Here is a 26,061-nt window from a genome sequence, read left to right on the forward strand (position 1 = left end):
CCTACAATGCAAGAGGGTTTGTTTATTTAATCCTGGTCTATCCTCATGGCATTATTGGACAAAAGCATATAAAAGTCTGAGAGACTGTAAAAAGGCACTTTCTCTTTTGATATATTTCAATAGCTTTCCTCAACTCCTTGAAGTCCAGAAATTTAGAATATATTTTATATACAGAATAAAACAGAATATATAAAAATTCACAAACTTTCCCAGATTGTGTATAGTATTAACTGTGTTAGCTGTGGGGTTGAATTCTGGTCATTCTAATCAGTTTGTCTCGAGTGATTTCAATATAATAAGTATTTTTTTTGGAACAACTGTATTCACAAGTGGACCATTGCTTTTAATATGCTGTTAATATGAAGGATGTTGCTGGTATTCTTGGCTAGAAACAGCATACAATTTTGGATAAATGTCAGGTGAGAACTGTCTAACTAAAAGCTGGGGACAGTTTCCTAGTCAGCTGGGATAAAGGAAGGTCCAGGTGATTTCAGTTTAGACAGATACAACTTGTTCTGCGGCCATTTGGTTAGGACCCAGTTTCCATATCCTCTATGGCTTGTATTCTTCTTAAGGCTTTATGTGATTTGGGGAAGGAGGAGTCATTCTACTGTTGTCTGTTTCTCAAAAATTCCTTTATCTGAAGGCCCAATTCTTTTTACTTTTCTTGGAAACATTTCCTTTAGTCTTGATTTCCTTTACCCATCCTTCTCTCTCTCCTACCAACAGCTTTTCCTTACTCCCTCAAATTTTCCTGTCTGTCATACCTGCTCTCTGTATCTGCCCTCATGGATCCTGGCACTTTCTATATGCCACTGACACTGTGAACACCATAAGAAATCACAAGAAAACTATTTCTAAATTCCGTATAACTAAGACTTTTTTCCCCAGAAGCACTACATTGTCTTTAAACGTATTCCTTGTGCTAGAAAGTTATAGTATCTGTGTCCCTCTTATTGCCCCAGCATTGCCAGTAGATTCATAATATGATGGCAAAACAACATGGCTCTGCCTCAGGAGCTGACTGCCAGTGCAGGTGGCAAGGCCAAATGCCAAATAGGTAATGCTTTTATATATGTGTTTTCAACAGATTTTTAGTAACTTTTCCCTATATTTCTGCAGCAAACAACTGGTCCCCAGGAGGAACAAAGAGTGACTTCGGGGAAAATTTTGGTTTATGAATTTAGTCTGTGGATTGCCACATCCCTCTTGCTCTCCAGCTGTCCCTTCTGCTTCCCATGTGCCATCCCTTTCCTTTTCACAACTCCCTGAAGTCTAAATCTTGGCTCCTTTGAAAGTCAAAGGTAGAACTTATTTGGTTACAGAAGGGCAGGATTTTAGCCCAGCCACTCTCATTGAGCAGATGCCTGTCCCACATTGTGAGTAGGGGTGTGTGTGTGGCTCTCTGTTGGGATGAGGCAGCAGCATAGCAGGCTCAGTCAAGGAAGAGGATGGCAGTGAGAGCCAGAGGAGAGGTGGAGGACGCTAACCCAAGATGCTATTATCTCTGCTTTTCTGAGCTGCTTACAACACTGCATGCTCCTCTGTCAATTCCACTCAGATTAAAAACCATGGTGAAATGTTCCTTTTTGTACTTCTGAATGGGAAATCAGAGATAACTTAGATACCTAATATGTATCTGAAAAGATAAGTGGGGTATTTTTTTTCCCTCCTTTGAAGAGTGTGACAAAAAGAAACAGTTGTCATGAACTATCTGTAAGATGGTTCTCTTCTCTAGAGAGTTTATTAGCCTTCACCTCTCATTACCCTAAGATATTTACAGGTAGTGTATTCATTACCTTGAACATTCCTGCATGCTTGTATGAGCACATAGCGTACAGATGCTTAAGAGACAGGTTCCTTAGTGCCCAAAGACAGGGTATTCTCATGTACTGTGTTCATTTCACTGCACCAAACTGTGGAGCTGCAACATAAGCAGCTTTGGACTTATTTACTCAGCCTACAAGACAGCGACACAGAGAGTTTTGACCGGTCACATTACGCATCATGTTAAAGAGCCTTTTGTCTCCATTCAGGCTTTCTGAAACAAGACAAATTATGATATTTTCCTGTTAATTTCTGTTAATTTCTTTCCTTAATGAGTTTCATTAAAATGAAAGCTTCCAGAAGACTGAGCCACAACAGCTGTCTAAAGACAGTTTCACTTGCTATGGGCTGTTTGGGTTGAATAATTATTTCAGCTTTGTGAGGATTATTTCTTTAAATAAGAACAATGATGCTCTGTTTGGGAAGAGAAACATGCTTGAAGTGGTGCAACATAATTTCATGGCGCTGACTTGTAGTACTCAATGGCTTTCAGGAATACCTGAGAAAAACAGATCTCTCTGTCTGACACGTTTCTTAATGATTTCACTTAAGGATACAAAGGCAGCTATTTCAGCTGGCAAGAGAAAGAGGGCTTTGGCTTTTAATGAAGCAAATCAATTGTCTGAAAGAGAGAGAGGCTTATTCTTTACTCTTGCATTGCAGTGAATGTGACCCAAGAATGAAAAAGCAAGTCTTTCTCGCTTGCCATTCATAAAATATTCCTGTGAGTTGCAGGCCCCATACTTTTATAAGATAATGGGAAATATTTAAGTTCTTTTGTATTACCAGCACTGTAAAATCTTAAAGATGCATTGTGTGTTTTACATCTATTGCAATTAAAAAAACAAGGCTTTTACAAGATAGTTCAGTCTGTTTGCTGAGCTGACCATTTTCTTTTGACAAGGAAATTCTTAAATCAAGGGGTGGGAAGATGGGAATTTTGCAGTAGTACACTGCTTCCCAGTCTGAACTGGACACTCACCACCTGTTTTCACGAGCTGTTGCACAGTATTCCTTGTCGGAGTTGCAGAAAACCCGGCTGGTTTGACAGAGCTCATGTTCCTATTGTGAGTCTCCTATTTCAAGACCCGAATAGTAGATTTTTGTTTAAGGAAAGTGAGCATTTTCTGAGATTTAGAGACACTTTCTCAACTTCCTAAATCCTTGTTCCCTGGCCCCTCTGTCTAATCCTGTATCCTTCCTGGTGCTGATTTTATCACACTACTCTTATTCCTTGAAGAATAGGGGCCGGTGACCTCTGCTTAAAATGAGATTGTAGTTAAGAAGGTGGTTATTTAGAAATGGCAGCTTCTTGTTTAACAAAGAATCTGTGTGCTCAGTATGCTTCCTGTGTTGACCCAGATGTATCTTGTCCCTGTCAGTGTGGCTGGGGAATGACTAGATGACTTCCCACATCAGTAAGCATCATCAGGGTTATGGTCAAGAAAGCCTGACACACAGATTTTTTGTTATCAGGAGTGACAAAACACCAAAAGAACATAACATAATTTTTGAGTTACAGGTTGATTTTATAAGACAGACAGAAAAGCACACCCCTATCTGCCCTCAGAAAGCCACTGCTGTAATGAAAAACAAAGCCGAGCGTATCTGATGTAGTAACTGTCAAAAGGGAAGTCTTTCAGGACTGGTCTAAGACAGCAGCTGCTGCTTGATGGATATTTGGGACACAGCATGGGTCAAAGTGTTTAAGGTAATTGTGAACTGGCCACTGACAGATGAAGATCTACGGTGAATTTAAAGCTTGGACAGAGTTTCACAGGGAAGAGCCTCTCCTACCAGCAAACTGCTACATAACAAGAAAAGATGGGTTTCTACCATTTTATTTTCCTTTCTGCTTGACAGCTGTAGCAGTTAGAGAGGTGCATGCTCCCATCAGGAGAGGAAAGGGACCCACAAAGGTACAGTGCAAGCCAGGTGGGTGCTCCTGCACTGCATGAGCCCTTTCCTCCATGGAGCACTCATGAAGGAGGGTGTCCTGCCACCATACAGGGAGCACTACACCTGAGCAGCCCTGATGTAGCTGGGCATTTGTGACCTGTCATCATCACGGCTCTGGAATGAGGGAAAATGTTTCCTTTGCTCCTTTTGCCAAGGCTGAGATTTCTGAAAGCATGGGACCAAATTAAGCAACCGATTTCCCTGGAAAAAAAGAAAACAATAGGCTTTGTTTGCTTAACCTATACCAGGTCTTTGGAAAGTCCAAGCCCAAGTGACCTTGTGAGAGGGAATTGCATGGGCCCTTGACTCTGAAACTGTTGTATAAATCCAGAACCTACATTGTAATCTCCTTTTGTCATGTCTTAATTACTGTTGTGACATACTTTTAATGGGAAACTTTGTAAAGAAATCAGTCCCTCTTAAAACTTTCCTCTAAGGAAAAATGAGAAATGCATGAATGAAAAATATTATCGTCATGAAATCAATCACATGCAAACGCTTTTCCAAAGAGATGTGCTGTCTTTCCAGTCAGTTGTTGGTTTGTTTTGCTTCAGTTCAGTTCTTTGCCTCTCTGCCTTTGCTGTTTCATGAAGTTTCACTGCAGAGACTTGATCTCCAACCGTAAAAGCTATTTCAGATTTGCTAAGAGCCCCACAGCTTCTGTGCCCTGGGAGCCCATGGAATGAAAGCCTTTGTGCATGCAGTGGGCTTGGCTCTGCCACTTTCTGCTCTGTGGCTAAAAATAGTTGGCGTAGAAATTTGCTGCCTTTCTCATTGAGTGGCAGCTTTTAGAAATCAGCCCATCTCCTGCGTGTTAGATGTAATGAGTATAAAGAAGGCATGTGCTTCATTATCATAGCATTGTAGTATGGTTTGAGTTGGAAGGAACCTTCAAGGACATCTAGTTCCAACTCCCCTGCCATAGGCAGGGACACCCTCTGGTAGACGAGGTTGCTCAGGATCCCAGTCCAATCTGGCCTTGAACACGTCCAGGGATGGGGTGTCCACGACTTCTCAGGACAAACTGTTCCAGTGCCTTACCACCCTCACAGTGAAGAATTTCTTCCTAATATCCAATCTAAACCTACCTTCTTTCAGTTAAAGACATTCCCCCTTTGTTTATGGAGAGAGAATGCCCTTGGAGGGATTTTTAGAGTTTAGCCTCCTTACAAAACTGTTAGTCACTTTTCCGCATTAATTGCCACTGGCCAATAGCCAGCCTGGCAGGCAAACTCCAGAAGTCTGTGCTTTCAGCCTCATGGGTGAACCTGGAACACAGGTAGTGTGTATGGATGTCTCAGTGATGTGAAAATACTCAATTGAATATAATCCTGAAAGATTTATTCTCCTGATTAGCTTACTTGTGATTTTAGACTCATCAGATTCCAGCTGTTGCTTGAATCCATTGAGCCATCAAGCCTGTCAATTTTATTGTGAATATGCCAGGTCTTTTCCCTGACAAGGCCTAGACAAGGCTCTCCTATTATTCTGCTTTCCATTTAAGTCAATCTGTAGAATAACACAGACCTTTCCTGGTGGGGGTGTGTGTGTGTTTGTGTGTGTATGAGCAAAAATGTGAAAAAATTGGAAGTTGGTCTGATCTAGCTGATCCAAAAAGGATGGTTTAGAAACCCCTTTTCAGTTTTGTTCTGAGTATCTTCTGCTTTCTGCAGTGATCTTTCTACAGTAACCCTCACTTGGTGCCCAAGAGGGATGAAAAATGATTCAAAAAGAACATAAAAACCATATAGGTTTTTGTGAGCTCTTGTATCATTTGCTCAGCCTCAGTATGTTGCAGTTCCACCCTCTCGTGAAGTAACTTAGTTGTAGTTTTAGGATGTTAAGGATTGACTTTAAAGTTTCCAATTACTTCTCGTGAGTGGTGGAACTAAACCTAGAGATTCATGCTCATACAAGCTTTATGCACATAGTGAGGTCACTGTATCTTTCCTTCAGAACTGTCTAAAGAAAAATGGCATATCTTGGCACAACCAGTAGGTTTTACCTCTTTTCCATATACTACATTCTCCTTTCTGTTCCCAGAGCTATATAAATGTTTCCATTCTATCTGTTGTCACAGCAAGTGATTGACAGTAGAAGGAGACAGGAATTTGTGATCTCGCAGAAACTGATAAAACTACTGAAGGTGATTTTGAGAGTCCTTTACAGCTAGTAAAACTGTAGTATGAAAGGTGGTTAAAAATGTGTCCAAGGCTAGTATTATTTATTTATTTACTTTATCCCACTTTTTAGTAAAGAAAACGTTAAAGGTCTTGCTGAGGGTCTAGACAAAATCATTTCTTAATATCTCTAATTACCCTTTGCCTTCCTGCTCATATGTTATAAGGAAAGTAGTTGGTAATACTTGAGCAAGCTCCCATTCCAGTAGTGGTATTCTCTAGGATGCTCATTTGTAATTGTCTGAATTCCTCTGAGCAACTCTGCATTCCTCAGATTGAGAGAGAAAGATTTAAACTCCTGCTGAAAGCCATCACGAGAGTGATGACATTTCTAGTTACTTTGTGTATTTCTAGGAGTGCAATCTAAGTTGGCTTCCTGGATAACCATGTAATTGAACTCAGAAATGCAGGAAAAACAGAAGAAGGAAGAATTAGGAGTCAAGGGAAATTTTTCTCTGTTGTACTTCTCATATATGTGTATGATTTCATGTGGATATTTACATGTTTCGGATCCAGTTGTCTCATTTTGGCCCAAGTTAGGGTATTCAAAGTTGTTGAATTTCATGAGTGCTGTACTTCCTCATTATAGGAGTAGACTCCTATAAATTTTTTGTGGCATGAACAGACACTTGGAAGGCCAGAGAAGCTGTGACCTCCTGGCTTTCAACGACAAACCTTTCCTAGGACACGTGTAAGAAGAAAAGCTAGTCCATGTCCAGTACGATCAGGAGATACCCATCTGTGTTTTACCCTTCCATCTCTCAACCAGTGTGTAGTGTAACTGGGTGTGTTTACTGTGAATGTTAAATTCAACTTCCATTTTAAAGTCTCATTTTCAGATGACACCAAGTTGGGGGGCATGTTGATCTGCTGGAAGGCAGGAGGGCTCTTCAGAGGGACCTGGACAAGCTGGAGAGATGGTCTGATTCCAGCAGGATGAGGTTCAGCAAGGCCAAGTGCCAGGTCCTGCACTTTGGCCACAACAACCCCCTGCAGCGCTACAGGCTGGGGACAGAGTGGCTGGAGAGCAGCCTGGCAGAAAGGGAGCTGGGAGTTTGGAGTGACAGGAAGCTGAACATGAGCCAGCAGTGTGCCCAGGTGGCCAAGAAGACCAATGGCATCCTGGGCTGGATCAGGAACAGTGTGGCCAGCAGGACCAGGGAAGTGATTCTTCCCCTGTACTCAGTGCTGGTGAGGCCACACCTGGAGTACTGTGTCCAGTTCTGGGCCCCTCAGTTCAGGAAGGATATTGAGGTGCTGGAGCAGGTCCAGAGAAGAGCAACAAGGCTGGTGAAGGGACTCAAGCACAAGTCCTATGAGGAGAGGCTGAGGGCATTGGGGTTGTTCAGCCTGGAGAAGAGGTGGCTCAGGGGAGACCTCATCACTCTCTACAACTACCTGAAAGGAGGCTGTAGCCAGGTGGGCATCGGCCTCTTCTCCCAGGCAACCAGGATAGGACAAGAGGGCATGGTCTTAAGCTGTGCCAGGGGAGGTTTAAGTTGGATATTAGGAAAAAATTTTTTACAGAGCGAGTAATCAGACATTGGAAGGGGCTGCCCAGGGAGGTGGTGGATTCACCATCCCTAGAGGTTTTTAAGATGAGACTGGATGTGGCACTTAGTGCCGTGGTCTAGTAGCCATGGCAGTGTTGGATCAAGGGTTGGACTTGATGATCTCGGAGGTCTTTTCCAACCTGGTTGATTCTATGAATCTATGATTCTATGATTCTCTCATCAGTCTAAGAAACAATTTAATTACCTTTTTCTGGAGGCAGAAATGATAGCCCCAATTAATTTCCATGGGTTACTTTCAAGGTTTGAAAGCAGATCCAGAGTTGCCACATCCAAAATCAATTCCTAGAGCTTGACTGCAGGGAGGCACAAATGTCCAAAAACTCCATCTGAGGTCAACCCTGCACTCTGCAGGCCAGACTCATGGCTCTTTACATCAAGGTCATCTCTGTAATAGTTCCTTGGAACTACTTTAGTGTGGGAGTTCTTGTACCTTTGTTAATAGCTAATGAACATGTCCTTCCAGAAAGTATTACTCTCCTCATGGATTTGTGCACGGTTGTGGCCTGCAAACTACCCAGCTTGATGACTTGTTCTGCAAAGAGTTATTTTCTTTCATTTGTTTTTGCACATTCACTGAACATTTATTGAACTTTTCACATTGCAAGAAACAATGGATAGTTAATGGATAGCTAATAGCCAATTTTGTTTTCGTAACAAAAATATGGGAGATTTTTTTTCGGTAGCAAAAAAATAAAATAGCTTATATAGACTACTATCATATTTATTCTTTTTTTTTTTTTTAAGTGGATAAGTCCTTGTTATTTAATATCTTACATAAGAGCTGTTTCAAACCTCTGATTTCCTTTAGTGCAGACCATGGCCTGGTTTTAAGGAGGAGTCTGCCATGTATTTAAAATAACTTTTGGAAAAGAAGGGTTATCCAGTGTGGAGATCCAATTAAAGTCAGTTGTTGAAAATGAACTAACATCAGCAGCAATTGGTGCTTGAGGCAAGAACTTGCTATTTTCCCTTTTCCTTGCTTCTCTTTTATTTTCATACATTTGGTAGGAGAGGTGACAAAATGTCTGGCTGAGCCTTAAATTGCTCTTTCTTGTCTGTCTCCCTCCCAAAAGTGTGACAGCCATGTCCCCCTTCCCCTTTGCATGGAGTAGCCAGGGTGTCACCCCCAGGGCTAGGGAAGAAGGCAGTGGACACAGAGCAATGGCAAAACCATACAACTCTGCTACCATGAGATGAGGTCGACAAGCTGAAGTTGGCTGGGGGTTGTATTCCGTCCCCTGTGGTGACACACTGTGCAAGGCAGTCGTCCTCCCAGAGGAACCCCATCGGCACAGGGCTGCGGTGGGAGTGGACTGAGAGCCAGTGCCCTGCTGCAGGACTCCTGCAATGCCTTTTGGGAAGCCCCAAGGAGCAGCTAAGTTTGGGGGTGCCATCATGACTGTATTGGAGGAGGGAAGCCCCCTGGTAAAGGCTTCTTTGTGGAATGCCTTTCTCCCTCAGCTCTAGTTGACAGGATGGTTTAGCTCTCCTTTCCTCTTGGAATCAGGTGGGCTCCTGCCTGAGAAAATAAGTTTGCGTGAGGAGCAGAAAAGTGTGCAATTCCCCTGGTTGAGTGCCTGTGGGATGCCAGTGTGCTCTCCCATCATAAGGTGCTCTCCACAACCTGTGTCTGTCAAGGAAGCTGCTGGACTCAGAAGCCCACTTTGAGAGTCAATATTGTCTCAGACAGCAGTGAGATTGGACAGGAGAGATTTTTTTCTCCAGCTGAGGAGCCCTCACAGCATGCATGGGAAGCAAACAGGTCAGCCCTGACAGATCCAGCACTCAGCTGCCAAAGGAGTTCATTCCTATTGGATCAGGGAGCAAATGTGATTTCTCCAGTCTTGTGTCATCCCACCTTGCATTTCCATTCTGTCTGGCTTACTCACCACACTTCCTCTGCCTACACATACATGTACATATGGAGTCTGTCAGTAGGTAGGGAAAGAGATGAACTACAATCTCACCTAACTCAGTGCTGCACACTGAGATATATGTAAAAAAAGTCCAGAAACCATGGACATACAGGCCAAACTCACTTATCAAGCCTCTTACACACCTGCTCCCACTGCCCTCAGGGCAGTTCTGCATCCCTGGAAGGACTGGTAACCCATTGTTCCTCCAATTCTGCTCAAGAGGGTGATGCTGACCACTACTGGAGACAAGCATGAGCTGGGGTACCTTAGGTCTGTAGCTGTTCTTACTCGGATTTAAATAAAGAGTCCCTGTTTCAAGGTCGTGGTGAAAAGAATCTACCAGACATCTGCTCCAACCAGTGCAGGAGAGTTTCCTACCATGTGTTTCTACTACCTTCAGTCCAATTTGCTGGGGGAGTAGGGAATGCAGGACTGATCCCAGCTTGAAGGTTGCTGTGATGGGTGAGAAAGAAAGGCACAATCGCTTTTTGGCTCTTGCCCACCCCTTCCTTGAATCCCTTCCTAGTGCAGGCTGCCTGCGAGCGCAGCGGGGCACAAGGGGGATGATTTGCCTTTTTACTTCAGTCGCTAGCTGGAAGCCATGCTCCAGGATTGGGAATCATTGTCCTACAACAAACCAGCGATGCTATTTGTGTCCTGTGGCAGCGAAAGTCCGAAACATGAAGTTAGGGCTGACACTCCCTCTTTATCTTGAGCCACTGTGCTTTTCATCACGATGCCAGGAGTTGTCAGCTGTAACTCCGGCTTTTTTTGGCTTGTGTCACAACCTAATAAGTTATAGGCCAGCTTCTCCTGTCGATGTTTTTGCTGCACAGAAGGCTTCACATTTTGTAAGCTTTTACAGCACAGCTGTGCTCAGAGATAAAACAGAATGTGTATACAGTACAGTATGCATTCAACTGATGCACTAGATTCTTCCCACCATATGTATGGAGTGGTGTGCATTTCACTCTGATACCTCACTGCCAAAACTGCCAGAAGCAAATAAACAAATGGCGGAAGAGAGACACCATATGAGGCAGTGCCAGGCACATGACCTAGACTTTCAGAAGGAGACCCTGGCTGCTTTTAAAGGATTATAGTGGTCCAATTTTTTTAAACCTCACCTCCTGCCGTGTGAAATGTTCTGCCAGTGTATGCTGAGAAGTGTGCCGGTTGTTAAAGAGCACTCATAGATTTCCCCTTCCTGCTAAGCAGCTGATGTTGCAGCTTCTTGTGTTCAATACTCATGTCACCTTTCTTCGATGCCAGTGATTCCCCATCAGGTTTCCGAACTGAAAGAAAGGAACAATGTAGATGTGTGGAGCAGTCTAATTCTGGTAGGAACGCTACTGTAAAAAGACAGAACACATGTAATTAGTATAATGAGATTAATATTATTACTAACAATTTAACGATTAATATATTAACAATGCAAGTGAGACACATGTTTGTTCCATCTTATTCCCCACAAAAAATGCCACTAAGTTGCGTTTCACAGCATGAATGGTGAAGATGCTTGTAATAAACTGACACAAACATTAATTACATAGTTAGATGTAATTAATTTAAATTGTAATTTTATTCCTGGAACTCATGCTCTGAGTATGAATAGATGATTCCTCAGCTTCTTTTCTCTCTGACCAGCCTATTGCTAATAAAGAGATGATAATGGCTACCAGCACAGTGCTCTTCCTGCTCCTAGTACTGGGAAACAGTGATGGATTTTCCTGTCCACTGGCCTCAATCTCATGTTAGGCTGAGCATCTGTCACCACCCTAGTGGTTATCTTGCTGCCTCTGGTCTTTGTCTAAGCTTAACTTCATTTGTGATTGTGTGAAGGGCAAGCAGGTGCTTTCTTCACTTTAGAGTATCTTTAGGCACAGATGGAAAAAGTGCACTGAGAACAGCAGAGGTCAAAACCGTTCATGCACTTTACAGAGCTGATGCCCAATGCAAAGTGGCCCATTTGCAGGCAAGAGAACTGGGTCTTGAATTTTGATGGAATCAGGTACAGAGTAGAAAATTATGTGAAGTTTTTAAGAGAACAGCAATATTCAGTAGAGGAAGAATGTGCTTGAAGTGTTTATTTAGATCTGGTTCTTTTCTTGATGCATTTGTACTTCCATGTAGTGATAGTAATAAGAGCACCAGTTTCCTCCAAACCTTGCTGCCTCCTACTGCAATGTACACTGTGACCAAGACAAAGACCTCTACATCTTGGTCAAACAATGGGGAATTTCTGGAGCTTTGCACAGTGGATGAAAGAACAAAGGCCACATTTCTACATGTTTCTCCAGACTTTGCTTAGACAGGGACATCCTTTCAACTCTGCCCTAAACTGATATAGGTAAGTCCCTGTGCTGGCAACAGAAGAGGCAAGCACTTAATTTACAGCCTGAGAGTGGAGAAGCATAAGGAGTACTTTGCTCTTAGAATACTGCAAAGGCCACCAGGCTACTTCAAGCCCAACCCTTGAACAGAGGACCCAGGGTCACTCGTTGTGCAGAGGTGTGATTTTGACAGCTCCCTGCTCTTTAGCCTTGGTACCAGCTTTGCAGAGGAATGTCATAGCTGCATCTTTTGTCTTCCCTGTGGAAGCAATAGCTCCATCTTTGAGGAAAATGAGACAAACCTATGGCAGCAGACCTGCTGTACAGGCCGTCAGCTGGGCTTCATCAGGCTCAGGAACACAGTGGATGACACATTTGAGGTGACACTGAGTAGACCATTCAACTGTGAGGAAACATTAAAGAAGGGCAGAGCTGTAAGCAAGATTATTGGCTAAGTATATGCAATATATATGGGTAAGCAGAAGCTATATAAAGGGCAAACTCATAAGAGTCTGGAATAAACACATGAAAGTTTTAAAAGTTGACAGTGCCTCCCTGAAATGGTAGGGGTGGCATGTAAATACGCATGCATACACCTGAGGAGACAACAGTGCTCTCTGGGAGCTTGCAGGAGTCTGGTGAAGCCTTAAAGGATGCTTTTCAAGACAGGAGCTAAGACTGAAAAGTAGAAAAGAGAATCATAAAATCATTAAGATTGGAAAAGACCTTTAAGATCATCAAGCTCAACCATCAAAGTTGATCATCTAGTCCAACTACTGAAATCAGGATTTCAGAAGAGGTGGCAAAACATGCAGGCTTCTGCTGTGTGGTAAGGGGCCCAGTGGGTCAGGGACAGAAGTGACAAAAAGGCCATTTGAGTGAATGCAGAAGACAGAAAGATGGTGAATGTGTTTCTACCTGCTCCTTTTTCAAGTGGAAGCATCCCCACTTTTTAAGTCTATCTTTAAGAGTTAGAGTAGTATTGGTTTTGGTTTTTTTCTGTAATAACAGTGCACAGAGTTGAAAACAAAGGTGCAGCCTGATAAACCCTGAGGACTGAAGTAAACTGCTGGGAATGGTTAGAAGTGGATTCCTGTAGACTCAGAAACTTGGCCAAGGATCTATCCACAACTGCTCCCCATGGAAGACAGTAGTGAAAGGACCTGGGAAGACAGAGGTGTTTTTCAGCACGTTTTATTTTATTGTGACAGAAGGGAGAAAACTCAGAATGGGACTTCTCAAATCCCAAGGCAAGTTGGGAAGAAAAATTACAGTCAGTTGCCTCCAGTTGCCTGAAAAGCTCTGTGTGCTCTGAACTTTCCTGTGAGTTTGAACAGACAGTTTCCTGGTTTTAGACATGATATATGTTACTGGAATCCCTCCAAATGACAGAGTGTTGCAGTGGGCAGTGGAGAACACAGGCATGCCACTGTGATTTAGGAATAACTTTCTGGCAGTGTTGGGAGCAAGCTCAGAGGTGTTTGGATTAGGTCCCATTTGTCAGTGAGAGCATGGCATCCCCCATGGTCACTTCTTATTTAAAGAAGAGTGGAAATCCTGGAAAAGGAGGGCTACCTCACTTGGACTTTATCAGCCTGTTACTCTGTGAAATGTCTTTGAAAGTAAAACTTTTCATCAAAAAAGGTGGCGGGAGACGAGGGAGAAGTACTGCACCTGGTATTAGACAAAAAGGCAGTGGCAGTACTGTGACCTCGGTGCCTGACCTCCAGCTGGGCTGTTGGGAATTGTAACGAATGCTTCTCACCACCAGCCAGGTTTTGCTTTTTTCCTGCTTATATCTGCCACTGTCCAACCTTTTATTGCAGCCATTCATCATTGGCAGAAAGACTGGGAGATGATATTAAGGTTGTAGGATGTGTCATTTGTATTAAAGCTTCCCCCCCTTTCTTTTCACCCTCTCCTTGCCTGTTCTCTTGCCTACACTCCATTACTATTGAGTTTTACCTCCCTCTCCAGACCAGTCATCCCTTGGCCCAGCTCATAAATGATTGCTTTAATAATATTACAGCCCCTTCATTTTCATGTGTGAATGACACAAGTGACATGTCACTTGTAACCAGAGCAGGAAGAGATTTCTATTTTCGCCCTTTAAAAGGCCACAGAAAATACAGAACATAGGATCCTGCCTGTCTTGCGCTGACCTCAGACAAGCATTTATTGCTGTGCAGTAGTGTCAGACACAGCCCATTTGAGAGAAAGCTTTACCAGCCAGACCTCGTCATTGTTTTTCCTTCTCTGCATTTATTCAAGGTGCAGAACTGTTTATATGCCTCAGAGATGGGAACTGAAGAAAAACAGTAGATGTAGAATTTACCAGCTGTTTAAGTCTCATTGTTACCTTCTGTATTGATCAAATCTGTTGGCTCTTAATTGGATATTGACTGTTGTGAGGCAAATAAGGCAAGCTGTTGGAGAGGGGAGGGATGGGGCGAAGGGATCTTAATGGTATGTTGATCATGACTAGTCTATAAAAGCCAGTGGGAGAGGAGTTCATTAAACCAGCCTGCAATTGCCTTAAAAAAATATGCTCCAAGTCAAGATGATTAATCCTATATGTGACACTGCAATGAGAGAAAATCTGTGTTGTTGCTCTGGTATTAACAACACCAAAGCTTGAAATAAGCAGATGCATTGAAACAAATTCACTGGGGACAGTGATTTGTTTGGTCTGTGAGCCTTAGCTAACCCTAACCAACATTTGAGGGATTTTTTTCTGTTTTGTTTTGGTTTTTCTCTGTTTTTTTTCCTCCTCCTTGGTGTTGTGTTTTGTTTTTGTGTCTCTGTGCTTCTCTGGCAGGCTCACTGGAAATGCTTGCTTGCCTAGTGCCCAAGTCTTTCATCTGGGCTGGGGAACCCTTGTAGAAATGGCAGCAGTGAAAAGGGATAATTGAACTACCTGACAATGAAACACACAGAATACTTTGGAAAATGCTTTTATCTCATAAATTATAATAATCAGGGAATGTGAAGAAAGAGGAAAAGCTTATCAACTACACTGGTGTGAGCTACCCATTACAAAAATGGAAGCTATCAGGAAGTCTGTAGTATATTTTAATTTCTTTCCTAGCTGTATTTCAGGCTGTGTATTGACTATGTTGCAATAACTGTCAGGCACAGTCCATAAGTGTCTCTAGATCAGGCCTGTCATGAATCAGGAGGGAGATTACTAGAAAAGGTTCATTTTTATGAAGGTCCCACATAGCTGTGACTGATTGAAAAACCATTTGAGGGGGCAATAAACAAAGTTTATTTCAAATTGTCTCAATGTTATGTGTTTATTATCATATTTATTTTTTGACAATTCTGAACTGGCTGTTAAAAATTTATGATATGGTTAAAGGTTTGTGCAGTTTGAAAAATTAGCTTTTAAGGCAGCCACCTGAAGACTTCTCATATATTACTGTGCCATGAACTGTCAGGGAAAGGGTAGCACAGTCCTGTGGAAGGCAGGAAAGCTGCAGAAACTGCCTGGGTATTAGCTGATAGAAGAAGGAAAAGGCCTGTAAGTCTGGAATGCAATGGGAATATGAGATTGAATGCAGAGTTTTCGCTTGAGAGCATTAGGCAGTTCCCTGCTTGAGCAACTGGATCAAGGCTGTACCACCTTTGCTTGCTTGTGAGCCTGAGTCCTTTAACATCTCAATCCTTTTACTCTTCTTCCTATAAAAATTAGAAGAGTGATCCAGGGCAGTAGACACTGCTATTTTTGCTTCAGTTACTCTTTCTGGGTGTATGGGGAAACTGAATGTGATCACCAGGTTTTCTCTAGGTATTTTATGACTGTGGTAGAAAGGGCTATAAATGTACAGCATTGCAAATAGTATAAAAAAAAAATCCTGATTTTTGCCTGGAAGAATGAGAAGTCCAGCAGGCTTCTATAAAATATATGAAACAAAACTGGGGGAAAGGTAGAAAAAGATTTATAGAATCCAGAAAGCTGAATCCTTTTTTTTTGGTCTAAGTTTTAAATGCAATAGGATGGAAGTTATTACTTTAGCAGGCACTAAAATAGTACTGTTACTGGTATTTTCTTTTGATTCACCTCTAATATTCCTTACAATATAATAAAAGTTTGCAGTTTGCATTTTAAAATAAACTGTGGGTAATTTTATACCATGAAATTCTGAGTGAAAAATTAGTTCATAAAGGTGGACCAGTCAGTGTCGTAGCCTGTGGAAGACAGGCATTAAAAAAAGAATAAAAATCCTGTTTTTCAGATTCGCAGGCACATTTGTTTGGATTTTTTAGTGTGCTTCAGTTATGCAAGAAAATGAATGTGACAGTCCTCAGTTGCTTTGACAAGTATAATTTCAGAAACATTGCCCTATCATTCCACAGATTGGCACCTTCTTTGTTGTAATGCATTTATTCTGGGTTGGCTTTTCTCAGCAAAACTGCCTGTTTGCCAGGAGATTTTACATGTGTTCAGAAACGGACGACGAGGTGGTGTGTGTTGGGTTTAGTTAGAACAGGAGGTTTGACCTGGTGACTTTATTTTTGAAGTCAGTAGGTATTTCTTCCATTAGCACAATGGAGAAGTTTGCAGGATATTCAGAATCATGTATTTTCTCTGGGCTTAATCACAGTAGCCAGATTGCTGGCTCCTGAAGTCATTTCCACACCAAACCTTCTCTTAAACATGTGGACTAGATAATTTTTTTAGTCCAGTTTACCATTAGTAGTTTAGTGTTCAGATTTTGTATTAGCTTTTGAAATAGCAACTAAAATTTGAACAAAGGTTGGAGTTTGGATCTAGATTCATCACTGTCTGTAATGGGCAGGTCACAATAAGACATGAGCAGCTGTGAGCAAGGGATATGACAATGATAGGGATCCTTGTCTTGTTGAGGATGCCTGCGGGGAATTGAACCTCGGGCTCTGCTTAGGAACTGCACCTTTTCAGGGACATCTTTGCTCCTTCTTGGGGACCATGTAACTTCACTTTGTGAAAGGGACTCCACAGTTGTGGAGTCTGTACTGTAATATGTAGGAGCCAGGAGCAGCTGAGTGCCAAGGAGAGATTTCAAGGAAGTCTGTGGAAAGATCACAGGCAACAAAATGGCACAAACCTGTCGCCAGAGGTACACCCTCTTCTCAGGACCTGGGGAGAGCTGCACATGCAGTCCCAAGGTTTGGCTTGTCATGGTGATGTTGTTCTGCTGGTTTCTATCCACTGATGACTGCTTCCAGCATAAATAAGATCTCAGTTCCTAACTTAAATAGTGGGTGGAGATCTGCGCATGTGTGTTGGTACATGTGTTCGTGTGAGCATTGGGGTGGCATGTTTGGCGAGAGTAGAGGAGGTAGCAAGTCAGCCAAAGCCCTTCTGGTTTTCCTTTGCATACTTAATAAAGAAGTTATAAGAGGGCATATTCCCAATTTCTTTTTAACTTTGTAGATCTCCTCCAGTAGACAGAGTGTCTTGCGGACCACTTCCCCTCCCCTTGGTGATCAAATAACATTCCTGTGGTGACTACAGCAGTTGCTTACATGGAAAAATAACATTAGGAAAGTATTTAATGTATTTTTAGCTGTCTTTAAATGCATTTTAGCAGCTGGAAACAAGGGGAGTTAGTAGCACATGACCTGCAAACTCTCCATAGACCACCACCTAGTGTGCAGAGAGCCACTGCCAGTAAAGAGACTCCAGGCTGGAAAATGTTGGGTAGGGTGTTCACCTGTAACCTGGGCTAGTCACAAGAGGTCAGGCAAAAGGGATAACTTCAACTTTCTTGGAATGTAAGTTATAATGATGTGATAAACAACCAGTGTGATTTTAGGTCCTTTCTTTTCACTAATCTGATTCTTGGGAGATTTTATGAAACATTGTTTTGACATGTTTCAAAATACCTGGGACTTTTTCAAAAAGCTTGAGAAGACTTTAGAGGCTTGGAGTGGCAAAATATTACAACTGTAGAGATTAGTGAATAGAATGCAGCTAGAGAGGCAACAAGCTAATAAATACGACTTATTGCATCACTTTGTGATCCAAGAAAATCCCGAAATTCTTGTGAAGAACAAATCTGTCATCAAATATTAGTGGGAGCTTTCCCTGAGGGAAGACTTTCCCTGAGCTGAGAGTCCATTCACTCCTATAACTGCATGGTTGCTGAACTAGGGGATGTCCTCTCTGGACCATATTCCCTGGCCCTGCTCCCCTCCCAGCACCAGAACCACCATGCAGAACTCTGATGCTGGGCTCCCCCACCACCCAGCCCACAGCAAGTATGTTCATATTTCTGGGAAGAATACCAGCAGGTGGAAGTTTAGTATTATTTTTACTGTTGCTGGTATAGTGAATGTAGAGAGCATGATAATTGATTATGTGGGACAACAGAAATACACAGGAACTAAAATTTTGAGGATTAGGGTCTCCCTGAGGATTTCCTTCGAGTTTCGGTGAAGGGAGAGATAACTTTTGTGGTGGAAATGGAAACACAGCTTCCAGTTCCTATCTGCAGCCAGCCTCTGGAGACAACAGTGTTAAGGGTGATGTGAACCTCCTCTGTTCATCGCTGTGGGACAGGAGCCTTGATGCAGTTATCTGCACTTCTATAGCAATACTATTCAACTCCTTGCAGCTTATTTTTTGTCCTATCAGAGACATTCAACTAATGCCTGCCTTTAATGTGTCTGGGGGTAATGGTCTCATGTTTCATCTGTTTTAAAGGACGTTTATGGAAAGTAGGTGCCAATTTTATCCTGAGTAAGCAGGCTAATATTCTGTCACTCTGCATTACTCAAGTGACTGTAGCTCTTAGAAAATAGATATTAGGTGTTTTTGGTTAAGTGGCATTAAAGTTTTGTGGACTAAGCAGTGGGATTTCATTGCACATGCATTGTCCCATTTTAGTGGAAGCTTTGCATTAACACGTTCCATCTTAATAAATTATTTGGTTCACCTTGCCTTGTGATTTATCCTATCATAAGATCCTGCCCTTAATATTAAAATGTAAGCACAGATTTCCTCTCCCAAGGCTAAACCTGCACAAAAGGACTTACACTGAAGCTCAGAATTTCTCTGCCTGGATCAAGATAATTTTTCTCTGAGAATAAGGAGAAACAAATATCCATGCACTTTGGAGAGAAGGAAATTCTACTGTAGGTTATTCTTCCTCCGTTGTGTTAAAAAAAGGAATCTTGACTGAATATATGGTTTGTTTCCAAACTATTGGCATCTTTCACAAATGTAGGCTGGCTGGCTTATGAACAAATAATAGTTTCTGTAGCCAAAGATAGTTGTCATCATGCACTTATTAATGAGTCTGTGTATATCTGAACATCAAATGCTGTCCTATTTTCAGAGATCCTTTCAGATCTTGTTTTCTGTTCATTTTTTTTTTGTTTTTTTTTTTTTTTTCCCCTTAACCTTCTGCCATTTTCTTTCAAAGCTCAGTGGTGGAAAGCTTTGAAAGGGACCTAGGAAAGGAGATGTTCTCATCTGTCCAGCTTCCCCACATCAGGAGCTACTCAGTGCATGTCATTCTTGGCAGATATTTGCTCAATCTGCTCTTAAAAAACTCCAGTGATGGGGCTTTGACAGTCTCCTTCAGCAATCTGCTCTGGTGCTTTGCTATACCTGTCATTAAGAAGGGTTTCCTGATATCTAACCTGCAATTAAAGGCCATGATTTCCCTTGCAACCCATCATCAGGCTGACTTTACAGCCAAACCAGCTCCACCAAGTCAGCTGCAGTTTCCTCACTAGGTCTTCCTTGCCCATACTGCTTCTTGGGCAATGTGCTCTGTTCTGGCTGTAGTAGCTGAGGTGGTGTGTGTGCCGCTGCTTTTGTAAGTGTCCAGCCTGGTGTCCCAGGAGCTGGCAATGGGCAGGTTTCCCTCTCAGATCCCATGCAGCTGTCAGGAAGGTGGCTGCCTGTCAGTAGTGGGTATTGAATTAGGAGATTCAGTAAATCCCAGGAGAGGCACTGCCAGAGTGAAGTTGCAGCAGTTTTGTACAGATAAAACTAGCAGCACTAACCATGGCTCCAGGCCTCAGAACATGAGCTGAAGCCTTTTTTGTCCTGGAACAAAATGTGCTGTGAGAGCAGTTGTACTACCTATTACATATATGCAATCAATCACATTCTAGCAGTTTGGACATACGTTTTTTGATAAAAGCATTTCTGTAATGATTTTAGCAGTTTTAAAGCATTTTAAAAAATCAGAGTGATCACAGATTTGGCTTTTAAACAATAGCATCCCATGGCAGCCAAACCTGATGGCAAAGCTGTAGATGCCAGCCTGCTGTGAATGAGCTCAAGATCCTGGGGAACTGAGGCAGTCATGATTGAGAGTGGGTCAGTGTAGGCACAGGCATATCACAATATTACCATTGCGAGATAAACTCCAAGCTAGTTTTTTAATACGCTTAGGACAGTGCTGAACATTGTAGAAGTGCTTTCTTCTGCAAATTATTTGCAACTGGAAGATGGTAGTAATGAATTACTGTAAAGCAACTGAAGAATTTTCCCTGGCTGATCAGAATAGGTGTTTTTTACAATGGAAACTAGCTAGATATATTAGATGTATTTCTGCTGCCTGAGTAAATTATAGCAGTATGTAGCTAAACAGGTTTTGAGACTAGGGGATTTTAGTGACATCCAAAATAAATAAAGTAAGGTTTGGATCAGTAGGAACAGGGGCATGTTCACCCCTGGCTGTTATTCAGCAGGGGTGAATAACCTTTGTGTAACTGGCAATTTTGGTAAGTGTGTCAAAGTCGGTGGGGTTTGTCTCTGTATTTTGGCATATGCACTACAAACACCCTGATATCTATTTCATTTTACAAGGTGTGTGCATGCACCAAGATAATGCTCCAGAGGGTCACTGGCAGGGTACAATGTGCCAGCCATCACATGCACAATGTCTAGCATGGTACCAAGGTAGAATTTCAGGGATCTGGAAGCACCAACAGCATTTGGAGCCCTACACAACACCTGTACCCCACCAATATCTCCCTAGCTGTCCATCACTGAGCATCCCATTGGCATCCGTGATCCCGAGCTGACAGGTCTGTTTCTATTTGAGCAAGGTGTTTTTAAGGCATTCATCCCCCAGTTGTCTTCTAGATGACCTGGAAGAGCTTCAGCGAGTTACCCATATTCCTTCTTTGAGGAAAGGAAGGGACAAAGTTTGTTTTCAAAATGAGATTTTGGTTTTTCTTTATAAAATACAAATTTGGACTTTGTATTCCACACTGCATGGAGGTAGATTTATTGTGGAAGAGAGGTTTCAGTTTCAAACTAATAATTAGAAGAACACATTTAAACCTTTGTCAATATAAAAGTGATTTCAGGTGCTCAGGAATCCTCTGACTCTTTCTTGTGGTTTTAAAGAAAAATTTAAAATATTTTCCAACCTGCAACTATTGAGGGCAGTGAGAGAAAATAACTATTAAGCTGCTAGGAAACATACAGAATAAACTGATAAAGTCTCCCACTTCCTGCTTCTTGTAATAATCGTCAATTGTAGGTGCTTCTCAAAATACACTTTTTGACAAATTTTGCACTGTCAAAAATGGTATTTTCTGTTGGGCAAACTGTGTTCATGCCCCATGGCTGACAAGCAGAGGCCTGAGTCAAAGCCTGCTGGAGTCAAGGGGCTTTCATTGAGATGCAGACCCTTCATGTTTTCCTAAAAATCAACAGTGCTGTTAGCCCACATCTCCCCTTTCCCATCCCATCTCCTCGGGGAGAGGCAGAAGCCTGTTTGAAGACAAACAAGTCACAGAGCCTACAAGGTGTAAATATCTTTCATAAATGCCAACACTGAAAAGCCTGGGCGCCGGGTGTGTGACACACGAAGACAGGCAGTTCACGCTGAGTGAGGGGTGAACAATATGCCAGCGCTGCCACAACCACCGAGGTATGCCTGGATTGCACCTGGGCATCCCTGGACCCCCTGTCCTGCCCCACCCCGGGGACACACATATGGGATAGCAGGAGGGAGGGGGAGCAGTACTACCTGCTCCTCACCCCCGTTGCCTCTGCCCTCTCCCCTTGCCCCTGATCTGGTCACGCTGCCTTTGCCCTCCTCCTCTCCCTGGCTCCTTTGGGCACAGGCTGATTTAAATGGGTTGGCAGGGAGCCAGGAGCTCATCATTTTAATGCAGTGTAAAATAGAATGTGCATAATTATATGCAAGCCATATGTGAGGGAGACAGCTCAGCTGTGAATTTAGGGAGGCTGTGAGAGGGAGAGAGCGAACAGTCAGGAATCAGATGAGATGGAGCAGAACGAAGTGCAAGTGTCACTCAAATGAACAGTGTAATGAGCGTATTGCTGACACTCCTCCTTTCACCTGCTTCTCCCTTTTGCTTTAACTCAAAAGCAGAAAACGCTCTAGATGAGAAGGGAAAAATACTGTATGCAAGCAGGATTGCTAATGGGCTCTGGTAATGTCTCCGTTTAAACTTCAACTTTCTTAATAACAGCGTAGTTCCAAATAACCAGTAACTTTTAATGCATCTTTGTCATTAAATATTTTGATCGCATGGGACTGAAGGATCATTGTTGTCTCTAAATGATTGCTCCTTTCAAAGCTTCACTTAAACATGGAGGGGGAATCAATTTATTTATAATAGTGTTATATGTAAATTATGGGTATGAAAACCTTTTTTTTTTGGCCTTGCTGTTAAACTAAAAATACAAGTACATTATCTAAGGATCGCTTAAGCATGTCAAAAAGTTTAAACGAGTACATATGTAATGTAATCCTGACAAATGCAATGGAGTAAATTGAAACCCTGAATTACTCACAGTTTCCAGCTCAAATATTTCATTTTGGGTTTGTCTTTTGTTGTTTTAATTATAGCACCACAATGAATTTGCATGTTCAACCTAAGCTATGTAAGAAAACAGCATCCCAAGTTCTCATATCTAAAAGGTATACTGAATATTTAAAGAAACTTTTTAATAATGTTGTATTTTGGGATTCCCGTCTGTTGTAATGATCTGAGCTGTTATGCTTTTAGCTATTTTTTTCCTTCCATTATTTGTAAGTCCCTAAATAGGACATTATATTTCCCTTCAGGCTAGAGATGAAGATGGACATGCTGAAAATTTTCCCCAGCAGCACTATGCTAAGGAAACTCCAAGACTTGCCTTCAAGAATAACTGCGAACTACTTGTAAGAATAACATACTTACAACAAGTCTAGATTGTTACTTTAGCACAGTGAAAACCGTTTTTTTTAAAGGCTTTTGTTTATTATGACATACATTATGAAATATGATAGGTTTTTTTTTCCTGTTTAGCATTCTAATGCTAGTTCTGCTATCCATGAACAGTTTAAAATCTCAAATTGCTTGAAAAATCTCATATATTTGATGTCAGCACGTGAATGGCCTTGTCATACTACCTTGTCTTGCACTGGTAAATCAGGGAGAGCCATGCAGGGAGTGGCTGATGATGCACGAAAAGCCCCTCCTCCCCCCTGAACTCCTCCAAAACTCACTCTCCCATCCACCTTTTAGCTTTGTTTTTGGGTGGCAGTGCTGCATTTTGTTCTGCTGGCAGGCAGTCCTCCCTTTAGCGCTCACCTATTCCACCCCTTCATAGCTGCATGCCATGCGGAGCATCCTCTCCTCTCCATTCCTCTCCTCTCTATTCCTCTCCTCTCCACTCCTCTTCTCTGCTGTGGGGAAAGAGCAAAAGCTAGGAAAGCTTACGTACAGGGAACCTGGAGTATTTACAAGCCATAAGAGAGATGATATCAGCTGTGAAAGAATCTCTGTTCCAAGGCAGGGTTAATTTGCTGTTCATTTTAGCGTTTGCAGCTAGGCAAGATTAAAAGCAAGCAGGAATGCCTATTATATTTCTGCTAAATGAATCTTTTGGGATCTAATGTTCTTGATTAGCTTGTGAAAATGAGTGCTCCATGATGAGTTTTTCTGTTTGCCTAAAGTAAACAGAGGATGAATTGTAATACATTTAAAAGAGATTCATGCGTGGCTTTCAAAAAGGGAGGTTTAGATAAGTAGATAGATCTCTCCCTTGCATTCACCTTTCTTCTGGTTTGTACTTAAGTAAAATCTATCATTTGGCTAAATGGAAGTATTTGTGGAGAGTCAGGACATGAGATTAGACTTTGAAACAACAACAACAGCACTTTTTTTTTTTCTCATTGTGGCTACAGAAGAGGCGGATGGCAGTGGAGGAACATGCTGTGTTTTATCTGCATTAAAGCCTGTACCTGCCTTCCCCATAGAGGATGCAGGGACAAATGCTAATCCTGGTGTCCCAGGTGCAACAGCCATTGAAAGTTGACCTGTTAAGCTGACCTAACCTGGTGCTGAAGTTGGCCCCCAGGTTCAGTCAGCTGATCAGAGAAGGCCACACCTGGGGCAGCAGCTCGAGGGATGGTGGCCAATCCTCTCTCCCAGCACTAGCCAAAGTGCAAAGCATCTTGCACCTGCATTAGTGGGCCACAGGCTCTTCTACCCCACAAGTGTCTCCTGAGCCAACCCTGGTTAGGTAAAGACAATGCTTTTTAGAGCCACAGGTGTCACTCAGAAGGGTCAGTTTGTCCCCAGTACCCAGCCCAGTACCCAGTACCCAGTCACAGTACATGTGACCCATAAGATTTGGTCTTGATTCCTCTTAAACCCTTTGCAAAGTTCCTGGTGATTTCAGAAGAAGCAGTGTTAGATCCTAAGGGGAGAAAACTGGACAAACACAGAAAGTGATTCCCTGGTGTACTCATAATTCTTGTGCCAAATAAATGAAACTGTTTCTTCAAGGCCATGCTTACTTACTGTGACACTGGTCTAATCGGGCCCGATAAACCTAGAGCTGGGACACAACTTGATATAAAATAAGTAATGTATTAGTTCCATTGAAAATCTGCTTTGTTTTTAGTGTAAGCAATCAATGAACCAATTAACCCACTTTATGCTATTAAAATCAAGCATTCTTTTAATGTCCAGTTGCTTATTCCTCTATTAGTACATATTTAAGTTTTTGTTGTTATATTATATCCCCCCTGTACCTGGCGAAATCTCAAGTCATCAAAGTTAATCTTTCACGTGCTTTTTTGGACAAGTTTCAGTTCTTGTTTAAGGAAGTAATAAAAGCAATTTGTTATAGTTTTATTTTTTTTATGCTATTGGAAACAAAATTGGCAGGGGTGTAATCTGTACTCAATTTATGTGTGAAAAAGAAATGGTAGACAAATAATGAATATGTACCTCTACTATCCTTAAAGATGTATTTTAGGAACTTGCAGTGAAAATATGATGTTGGGCGTAAGTTGGGGTGGTAGGGGAACTAATGTTATTCATTGAAGTTGCTATGTGTTTCACGGAGAGGTAGTGGTATTCCTTCTATATTTTTACTTTTTGGGAAGCAATGCTATATTAAAATGTGCTCAAGTGTAAAGCAAATTTCACCAGAACCGGCCATTTACGCACCATCTTTCTCTTAAAGACTAGTCAGTATTCCTAGGGAGAGGAGTAGAAAAACCACATGAAAGAAAGGAGTGGGGACACCTGACCCTCTAAAAAAATATTTTCCCAATGGTGAAAACTTACCCGGAATCTTCACAGCACAGGGCAGATGGTGCCTAAGTGAAAAACTGAGATTTTTTAAATGAAAGAGAAAATGAAACTTGTTTGCGCTTTTCAGAATCAGGAAATCCTTGGAGTTTTCTGAGTGCAGTTGAGAGTAAGAAGTGTAATAGCATGTCAGGTGAAATTGGAGGCTTTGGCTCAGAAGTGCTTTCTTTGCTTTAGGGTTCAGCTGCCATTTTCCAGTGAGGTTTGTTTCAGCAAGTGCAGGCTCTTCCGTTTGGGAAATACTCGTGCTGGTAGAGTGCTGCCAGGCAGGATCCAGGGGCTGAGTTGCTGCTGCCTGGTCTGCATGCCAGGGCTTTCCCGCAAGAGTCGGGCTACACTGACTGAATCTTAAAATCGCAGGTCACAGGCACACAGAGCAAACTTTAGCTTCTCAATACTTGGAGAGATTTTAAAGCATAGTCACACTGATTATTAAAAAAGTAACCTAGAGTATTACAAACGCAACATAGAGGATTACAAATTGTATGTTTTCTTCATTTCTTACTCCTCAGAAGAGGAGACAATTTGGGTGGTGAGGTACAACTCAGCTATTCTATTTGTTTGAGGTTTTTTCTTTTTCAAAAGAGAACAAGTTTGATAGAAAATAAGAGGGAGGAAGAAAGGTATAATTTAGGCAGAAGAAACCCCTGAAGTACTTACCGTAGTTCTGCTCCGTAAGAAAAGCAGTGATAATTAA

At 42.1% G+C, this 26,061-nt stretch overlaps 1 protein-coding gene across 2 annotated transcripts in view; it reads left to right on the forward strand.

The window, feature by feature from the left end:
* SOBP (sine oculis binding protein homolog) overlaps window positions 1-26,061 on the forward strand; it is a 116,332-nt gene that overhangs the window by 41,396 nt on the left and 48,875 nt on the right. Inside the window, exon 5 of one of the 2 annotated variants that reach the window (XM_027633651.1) lies at window positions 22,844-22,939. The exons of the other annotated variant lie outside the window; for it this stretch is intronic. Within the exon in view, the coding sequence (XP_027489452.1) occupies window positions 22,844-22,939 (96 nt within the window). The remainder of the gene's footprint in view (window positions 1-22,843; window positions 22,940-26,061) is intronic. 2 annotated transcript variants of the gene reach the window in all.

This window comes from Corapipo altera, unplaced genomic scaffold (genome assembly GCF_003945725.1).
Source record: "Corapipo altera isolate COAL_440 unplaced genomic scaffold, ASM394572v1 2b, whole genome shotgun sequence".
Taxonomy (NCBI): domain Eukaryota; kingdom Metazoa; phylum Chordata; class Aves; order Passeriformes; family Pipridae; genus Corapipo; species Corapipo altera.